At 41.0% G+C, this 10,000-nt stretch overlaps 1 protein-coding gene across 7 annotated transcripts in view; it reads right to left on the bottom strand.

Annotated features, from left to right (window-relative positions):
• Positions 1-10,000, bottom strand: part of celf5a (cugbp, Elav-like family member 5a) — a 194,291-nt gene that overhangs the window by 14,182 nt on the left and 170,109 nt on the right. For all 7 annotated transcript variants that reach the window (XM_083559233.1, XM_083559235.1, XM_083559237.1 and 4 more), the window contains exon 6: positions 4,385-4,531. In XM_083559233.1, the coding sequence (XP_083415359.1) occupies positions 4,385-4,531 (147 nt within the window). The remainder of the gene's footprint in view (positions 1-4,384; positions 4,532-10,000) is intronic.

The raw sequence follows: 10,000 nt of genomic DNA, 5'->3' as shown, positions 1-10,000 counted from the left end.
TTGGCTAATATCCCTTTTCATGGCAATGTCCAGATCGCTTCAGATAACAATGTGGCGTTCTGTTCTGCTCTTCAGGAATTATAACACAGCAAATTGGAGGCTCGAGCATGTAATTACGTTGGGGGGAAGTGAACAACATCGATTCATTCTTGGGCAAGAAAAACGAAGGAAGAGGAGAAAGGGAGTGAGAGAGGGAGGGAGGGAGGGAGGGTGTTGGGGGGAGAAAACAAAAAAGTCCATCGACAGGTTGCGCTGACAAGAGTATTCAAAATCTCCCGAGCAATTTCGTTGCTTTTAGTCCTTAATTCACAAACAGTTTTAGCAGAGATAGCACATGCCTATGTTCTAGGGAATTGTGGCTTCAACCCAAAGCAGTCATTATCTTTAGGGTCAGGACCCTTTTCCAGAATGGTGCAGAACGATGCAGAATGGTGATGCTGCCAGGAGAAGATGCCTTGTGTGTGTATGTGTGTGTGTGTGTGTGTGTGTGTGTGTGTGTGTGTGTGTGTGTGTGTGTGTGTGTGTATGACAGCGCACTTTATCATCTAGGCATCAGGTTTTTTATTGCTGGCTGATGGCATTCGATGGCATTATGTAATCACCTCTTTATCACACACCAATTATCCGAGCAGCTGTGCTCTGAGGCGGCTTCACCTCCACCTGAATCGCACAGGGCCCCTGCCAGGACGTCCACACCAGACACTGAGGGGATGTGGGGAGATAGAGTGAAAAATAGACTCTGCTTATTATAAGCCCCTAGCTGAAGAGAAGAGCCGAGCGCTATCAGCTTGCGTTGTACTTCCAGAGCATTGCACAGACTCGGAATATATAGTGACAAGAAGCCGAAATATTAAGTGTAGAAGAGGGAAAATAAGGTGAGGTTGCTCAAACCTCCCTGAATAACAAACACTGACACTCGGCTCACAGTGGCCAACAGGGGGGGATGTTAGGCAGTATTAGAGTCAGTCCTGTCCATTACCCACCCCTATATCCCCACACCCACCCTCTCCCCAAATGCCAAAACAAACACTCCCCTCATTTATTCCGGGCCTGAGTGCTTTCAAGTAATCTGTGTGTCATATGAATCTAATGCATCCTCTCTTTAAAAAGCCGTCAAATAAAGAAAGCGTCTTTCATCCTCGCTTTTATTTCCACCCCTTCCCAGACCCCCCCAACCAAAAATGTAGCAGCTGCTTATGGAAATACACAAGCTCAAACATGAAAAGAGCTTGCAGCAGGGTGCCTGAAAGCAAATTAAAGTTTTTTTTTTTTCTCTTTTCTGTCAAATATTTGTGGTGTTTGAAGAAAAAAAGCAGATCTACTTGGTATGTGGCATATCTATGTGATGATAAGCTGATTGCCTGGTGAAATAAGATGCACCTTTTACGGGCTAGAAAAAAAAAGACCTGTCTTTTGGCATCGCATTGTCAGGGCTGTTGCCCGTTGCCCCCGAATTTGTTTTTGCAGCCCTCCCTTTTCAGCTTTGACTAAAATCCAATTTGCTGGCTGTCAACTCTGCCCACTAATCCCCTGCACAGCTGTGTTTGTGAAGGAGCTTCCTAATTTGTGTATCCTCGGTGTACATTTCTCAACATTTCATAGCTGTACGAGGCGCATGGTAAAGTTACACCATTAGGAAGTTAAACTAGTTTGGTACCGTGGACAGGGAACATGACTGATAATCTTGTTATCGTACGAAGCCTAAACAGCAGTATATGGAACAAAACTGATTTCAGATCAATTATATCGCTGCTTGCTGAGAGGTTGGTCGAACCTGAGTTTTAAAACACTTACGCAAGGTCAGATTTCATTTCTTTTTATTTTCTAGGGTGGTACCACGGAGGGTATATCTTTCATATGGTAAACCGGTACACAGTATGCACCTTCTAAAGCCACAGTCGGTTCACTAAAAGTACAAACTGTAAAAGAAAATAAAAATGCCTCGTCTTTCCCTGAATCTGTGCACACTGTAGCCTCGGATTCCTTCTCCTGGCTGACAGCCGTGGAACCAGATATGGTTTTCGACTATCACAGCCTATCCACCTAAAGGTCTGACTTGTTATGTATGCTGTAATATGTTTCCTCTCACTATGGTTGCAGATACTGTCTCATCAACAAAGAATATCTGCCCTCAGACCTCCTGCTCAATGGATGTTTTTTGTTTTTTTGCACCATTCCAAAGATTTTAACAGAATATAAAAACCTTTGGTGCTCGTCCTGTATCATGGCTGACCCTGTGCTCCAACCTCAGCTTCCTAACATCACTATTTATACAACATTATTTATACAACTGAGAGGTCGAGGGTTAAGGGCCTTGATCAAGGACCCAGCAGTGGCAGCTTGGTGGAGTCACAGTGGAAGGGTTCTAGTTAGTGATGAAAACATTGGACTTTGCAAAACAGTTAAAATCCCTGCCACTCTTGGGCCCCTGAGCAGGGCTCTTAACCCCATAGCTGAGATAAATGTAAGTCTCTCTGGATAATGGCTTCTAACAAATATGTAATGGTGGTGCTGGGAATTGAAATCACGACACTGGTCAGACTAAACTACGCTCTTATTAGGGATGAGGTCCTCACTTAAAGGCCCAGCAACTCACAACCTTCTGATCGGAAGTCAAACAGCTTAACCACCGAGCTCCCACTTTCCCGTAGTGTGGTAGTAAAAACCACACCATGTTCACAATCATTGTGATCTTCTGCAATACTGCATTCTGCATGCATTCTGCAGCTGCTTTAGAATTAGCGGTTGTTTGGAGGAATCCTGGGATCAGATGATCCCAGTACAGAGTGTGCATTCTACTAAGACGACGCACTCTTGATGATACCATCCATGCAAACAGAAATAGTTTGGCACCGTTATTAGTGAGTGACCATGATTTATATTCCTATGTCCGTCTAGCATGAAGTTTGCGTAGCGTCATGCGAGACGATGTGCCTAGTGTGTGGGCAGCAGTTCCGCCTGGAACTATGAGGCATGAAGATCGTGTCAGAGCTGGAGAGTTGCACACTACTGCACACATCTCTGACATGCCAGATGAAACTCACAGCCTACTTGTAGGAGTCACACTGGCCTGCCTGGCCTCCTGTACATTTCCATTTCCACATACAACCTGCATTTCATGAATCGTAATGAGTGTGGTTTTATTCATTTTTTTTTTTACTACAGGTTCCGGGTAATTATGGTAGGACTGTCTGCTGGTAGTGTACCTCTCCCATGGCCTCGCACAAATCTCTAAAATGGAAATAAATGCAATAGATACATCCACAGAGACTATGCCAGATTCTCCAGTTAATTCACTTCCTGTGCTAATAAAAATGCAAATTAATGTCTACACACCTTCTCCAAGTATCGGATTCATATACGGTTAGAGTAAAAGTTCTGACAGCCATGAAACTGAGTCCCAACATCCCAATTTCCTTTCTGCTTCTTACATCAGAAGGATCTTAGTATGCAGGCTAAAAATACATGGAGGCTTTTTTTCGGTGGAATATTCCACGTCATTTCTGTCGTCGGTAAGAGAGAAGATATGAAGAGAGAATGTGAAGGCAGAATGAACAGCAGCAGGAAGAAATAATTAAGCGAGACCGAGAAGATCTAGAGAATTAGAGGCGACAAAAGAGCAGGTGAGATGCAGAAAAATAAATGGAAGGAAATACAACCAAAATATAACAGAAGACCAAAGAGAACAAGCAGAAGGTAAGGAAAAGAACAAAAACAAATCTTGGAGCAGGACATAATTAAGAGAAGAAACAGGAAGATGACATGAAAGAGAAGAAGCAATTTGAAGGTTCAGGTGAAAAGATCATGAGAGATGGTAAAGAAAGAAGAAATTGAGAAGAGGAGATCAATGAACATAAGATATGGTGAATCAGGGATAGTGAGAGAAAGATCAAAAGGTGTAGACCTGGAGAAGATTCAGAAATCAGAAGAAGAAACAGGAGAAGATCAGTAAAGGACACAAAAGGGGAGATTGGAGGTCCAAAAAGAGATTTAGCAGCAGGGGGAACGAGGTGAAGGAGCAGGATGAGATTGAAGAGAAGAAGCAGCAGCAGCAGAAGAAGAAGAATTAAAATAGCTGAAATAGCCACAGAAGAAAGATGTAAAGGAACTGAAGATATGAATAGATTGGAGGCTGTAGTAAAAGGTACAGTATAAGAGGAAGGACCTGGAGGAGTTTAAGCTGCAGGAGAACAAGGTGATGGAGGAGCAGAAGGTGATTATCAAGAAATAAGGTTAGAAGAAGGTTAAATAAATGTAATTGATTAGGACTATCAAGAGACCCATGAGTATGAGTAGGAGGAGGGCAATGAGGAGGAGGAGAAGGAGGAGGAGGAAGAGCATGGACCGAGCAGCAGATCTGCTCTGCAGGGATACAGGAACTCACCGCATGTGCATAGCTGCTGTAGGTGCTGAACGGCAGCGCGATGGCCGGGTTAAAGATGCCGAATTGGCCAACCATCTGTTGCATGCGCCGGATGGTGCGTTCCTTGTCTGTGTCAGCAAACTTGACCACAAGACTGGACGAGGCTCCCTGAAAGGGGACACAAATAGAAAGGGTTACTGATGGCGTTCTGTGTTCAGCATCTATTCCGTCCCCTTTATCCAGAGCAACTCTCATTTTTACAACTGAGCCTTGCTCAAGAGCCCAGCAGTGGCATATGCAAGGATTTGAACTGATGACCTTCCAATCAGAGGTACATCTTGCCATTTACTACTACCATGCCATGCCAAGTTAAGATCTGGACTTGGGGAGGTGGTAGCTCCGTGTTACTGGTCAGAAGGGTATCCTGCACCCTGACCCCATCCTCCTAACATCGCTAGGATATGCAAAGAAAGAATTTCCCTAAGATAAAGCCCCTTGCTTTCCTTTGGAAGGTTGTGAGACCCTTAAGCAAAGCCCTTCACCCTTAACTGTCATTACATTGCTCTAATACTTCCTGAGTTTATAGATTGGGTGTTAGAGGGTTCATGTAGAAAGTTTAAGATAAAAAAACAAAAGCATTTTTTTATTTTTATTTTATAACTAAAAAAAAAAGACTGCTTGCAAACAGATCCAGCCACAAACTAATAACCCCTGTAACCCTTCTGCATCAGGCTGATTGACTTGAGGACCTTCTGGACCTTCTGACCATTTTACACAATGTTGTACATCTTTGTTCAATAAAGCTTAACACTGCTTTCCCAAAGTCAAACAGGTCCAAAAACTAATTTTTAAAACCGACGTGATCGCTGATTGGCGTGATCCCGCTGTGACCTCAGTGAGTTCTCAGCTAAAGCCTGTCTTTTATTCTTTCATTCCAGGATACAAAAAGAGCAACTTTAGATTCAGTGTTTTATTTGTTCAGTGGTGGACGATAATGAAGTAAATGTAATTTTCTTAAAAAATATATTTTTCACGTATCTGTACTTTACTGAAGTATTTCCATTCTGGAAGACTTTTACTTTTTCTTCACTACATTTCAAAGTCAAATATCTTAAATCTTTAATTTAACTACATAGAGCAATTCACCAATCAGGAATATATCTATCACCAACATACAGAATTCTCTCATCTGATTGGTCAGATACCTACAATATCATAATATACAATATAACATATCTACAATAAACTCTAAGTGTATCTTGTATTACAAGATTATAAAAACTTATTAAGAGATTGTTACAATTACACAATTCCTAGACACACAATCCATTGTCAGAAGTATTGGGACACCCGACTTTCCACCCATATGTGGTTCTTCATCAAACTGTAACTGTACAATTGTATCGGACGACTTTAAAAGCGCTATCATGAAACTTTCCATTCACTTGAATTAGGAGATCCAAATCTGTTCCAACATGAACAGCTCCATGAAGATCTGCTTTACATGAGTTGGATTGAAAGATCTCCTGCTATGGAGCTCCAACACTATTGGATATGATGAATGTGAACACTGACCAACTAACAACCTTGTGGCTGAATGAATCTCCACAAATCTTCAAAATCTGGAAAAGACTGGAGCTTATTATAAGAGCAAGTGAGATCCTAATGTTCAAAAAGAAGCACATACTACTTTTTTTCCAACTTGATATATTACTTTTTTAACAGAGGATCATTTTGATAACATTAGGCACTCGTTTCTCAATAGAAGCTAGAAAGTGTAAGTATATTATAATTTTAAATATAATATTTATTTTGTCACATTTGAGTACACTAAGGAAAGCAATTAATAGATTTTAAAACATGGTATCTATTTTATCATTTTTCATATTTTTCCGAATTTTTGATGATTTCTGTAAATTATTTCATGTGTGTCGAGTCTCCAGCGCCAGCACTTTTTCCATCATAGGTAAATCTTCAGGACAAGATCTTTCAAGATGTTTTCTTGTTTTTCTCTAGCATTGTCTTCAAAAGAACAAAAAAGAATGAAGCTAAATAATTGTTTATAGGAAATTAGCATTTTTGGAAAAAATGAATAAGTACTGCAAGTCCAATCTCTAAAACAAGAAGGTCAGCGTTCTCATATCATATAAACTCAACGTAGATCTAAAGTCAGCTCCTGGAGCACCGACACTCATATCTTCATATCTATCTTAGAGGGTTGATTTACATTGTTTGTACTTGTCTGAAGAACAAAATCTGGATCCATAGAACACCTTTGTTTTCCAACAGTGTATTTTTTTTTTGTCATGTTCTTTCCAGGGAGTTCTTGATGAATGAATTGATGAATTCGTGCCTGCACCTGTTCGGAATGAAAAAGCTGACAGGGCTGGAAGATCTCATCTGAGGCTCTCACTGAGATTACTCTGAGCCTGTTAGTGTACCTGGTGAAAGCGGGGAAGCTGAATTTGCCTTTTATCCTCCATGTGAAGAACATGGTTTTATAATTAACAAAAATTTGGTGAAAACATTTGCATGAACTGTAAATAAAAAATTAAAATAAAAAAAAGAGTTTCCAATGAAACAGAAACGAAAACTGCGGTTATATACAAACACCCCATGGTCAAATGTTCGTGACAGTAAGATTGCTATGTGCCTCCTTTTGAACGTCCCATTCCACATTTAGTCTCTACTGGCTGTTATAATGAGCTCCACTCTTCTGGACGATGTTCCACTAGACTTTTTGAGAAGATTCATTCAGCCACATGGGTGTTAGTAAAGTCAGGTACTGATGTAGGTGAGGTGAGGTGAGGAAGCCTGGTGATGGAGTCAGCATTCGTCCCAGTACATGAAAGATCTATAGCAGTAGATCTTCTGTTCCACCCCATGTAAAGCAGATCTTCATAGAGATGGCTTTTGCAATTTCATATACAGATAGATATACAGTATAGCATAAAGCACTAAAGATCGTAAGGTCATAAGCTCGAATCCCAGCACCACAGCTGTTGGGACCTTGAGCAAGGCCCTTAAGCCTCACCTGCTTTGGTGTATAAATGGTGTAGATGTAATAAATAAGTATAATAAATAATATATATAAATATAATGAATAATATACTGCCAAATAGTATAAAAACAAATGGAGCCTAAATTATGCCTGCTTCATGTGAAGGTGGTTAAAGTGTTGGACTTTGGATCTGAAGGTGGTGAGTTTAAATCCTAGCCTCACCAAGCTGCCACTTCTGGGCCCCTGAGCAAGGCCCGTAAGTTGCTCTGGATAATGGTGTCTACCAAATGCCATAAATGTAGCTTAATTCAACGCTGAGTGATTTTTGTAGCTTGTAGATACTCGATCTTCTCCTCTCCTTTTGATGTCTACAGGCTTTTATTATATCCTGTGTTCGAAATTAGATACTAAAACCAGACTACAACTAAATACTAACTGAAAATAAAGATGACATCAACAAAACGATAATAATCGATAACTATAATAAACACCCCCCTTCCCAGGGTTAAGGGGCCAGTTATAGGGCACAATCCCTCCCCTCACACCATTCGGCTGGGGGATGGTTTCGTTCCTTTATCCGAGAGCAAACTAGCGGCAAAGGCATCAATCACATCTCATTTTCTGGTTCGATGCCTTCGCATTGCAGACGAACGAGCTTCAATAGAAAATAGGGGGAAAAGACTCAGCCCGTGTGGTTTTACGCTCGGAACGGAGATGGGGTTGAACATTCGAAAAGAAGAAACCTGATTCTTAGTAAAGGTAGAAATCTGTTCTGTCCACGTATAAAAAAAACAAAAAAAAAACAGACTTATCTTTAATCGTTATTTGCTTCAAGCAGCCATACTTCTCTCAATCTCCTTCCCCATCTCCACCCCCACCTCCGACATCCGTCCTGGCACAAGCTTCACGTCGGTACAAGGACTTATCTCGTGTCACTCCAATTTTTTTTATCACCAAAACCTGTTAAAACGATTGCTGCGTGTAACTCGGGAGGGAGTCTGTCACAGCGTGAGGCTGGAAATATTTTTAAAAAAAAGGTGCCTCATGCTGTTCACATTCAACCAATGAAGCATTTTAAACATCTGGCCAGAGCCTGACTGGTGAAGTAATGAGAAATGGAGCAGGTCTATTTCTTTTCTATTACTCTCTATTCTATTAATAGACCTTTTGTTTTACATCCTCAGTAGTTAGACGCGAAGGTTCTTCGGCTGCTGAACTTAATCTGCAGGTATTAAATTGCTTGAAAGCTTCATGCACTTTTAAAGCGATGCGGTTTTATACGGACGAGTCCACTTATACCCACTGTATACTGAAACCACTCTGGGGTTTCTTTATCGAAAGATGGTGCACCAACTCGTTTCTTCATCCATGTAACAGAGAGCAATTTACCTGGACAAAAAAAAAAAACATACCTCCAAACACTAGTCTTTGGCCCCGCCCACAGATCTTTCCCACCCATATGTGATTCTTCACCAAACAGTTAGCATTTGTACAGGACGTCTTTGGATGCGCTAGCATTAAATCAAGGAGAGGATATGAAGATATGATGATATATAATCGAAAGCGTCTCTTTGCACAATCTAAGCGTGCAGAAGTTGTCTAGGTACCCTAAGTGTCTCTGGATGTGGTAGAAATCCCAGGCGCCATCTAGAGGCTGGAGGGAGAAGAAGTGGTAGAAAAAAATAATCACATTTTATAAGGAAAAAATAAAGTACTTAAATAAACCAACCATCAATTTGTGATTGCATTAGAAATTGAAATTGTAATCAAATATTAGGTAAGATTACTTCAGGAAAAGGACACCTGAGTTTTCCAGTGAGATGTGGTTCTTCACCAAAGTTGGAGACACACAATTGGAAAGGATGTCCTTGAAATCTTCCTTTCACTTAAACTAAGAGATCCAAACTCGTTCCATCATGACAATGCACAAAGCCAGTTCCTTGAAGATCTGTTTTTCATGTGTTAGAAGTGTGTGGAAGATCTCCTGCAATTGAGCTCCAGCACTACTAAACACCTATGGGATGAATGTGAACGCTGACTGCACTCCAGGTCTCCTCACTTTCTCACATACATCAGTACCTGACTTTATTAATTTTACTCTTGTGGATGAACGAATCTGCACAAAATCTAGTGGAACATCTTCCCAGAAGAGTGGAGCTCATTATAAGAAGAAATGGAAACTAAATGTGGAATGTTTAAAAAGATGTATCTACAGGGTGGGTGAAAAGTAACTAGGCAATATTTATTGGCTATAGATCTTGGTGACCTAATTTTCATGCAAGATGGTGCACCATCCCATTTTGCACCTACTGTGGGACGAGACGGACCTCTTGAATGGCCTCCAAGAAGTCCAGACGACTCTGTGAGGCTACACAAAGGAGGAGGTCTACAGGACAAAGACTCACACACTGGAGGACTTGGAGGCATGGAATGGATTCAGGAGGTTCTCAGCAGTATCCTAAACGACCTCCTTCAGAAGACTGACATTCCCGTACATTACTGGTTGACGCCACCGGTGCCTACGTTGAAACTGTTTTAGAAATTTGTTTAAAAATTAGAAATATGTACTTAAGTACCAATTTTAAGACCCGGTTACTTTCCTCTGGTGTTAATTGGACGCATAATTGTGGCCTTTT

The sequence above is a fragment of the Silurus aristotelis genome (assembly GCF_946808225.1).
Source record: "Silurus aristotelis genome assembly, chromosome: 13".
Taxonomy (NCBI): domain Eukaryota; kingdom Metazoa; phylum Chordata; class Actinopteri; order Siluriformes; family Siluridae; genus Silurus; species Silurus aristotelis.
This window is presented reverse-complemented; position numbering and strand designations above follow the sequence as displayed.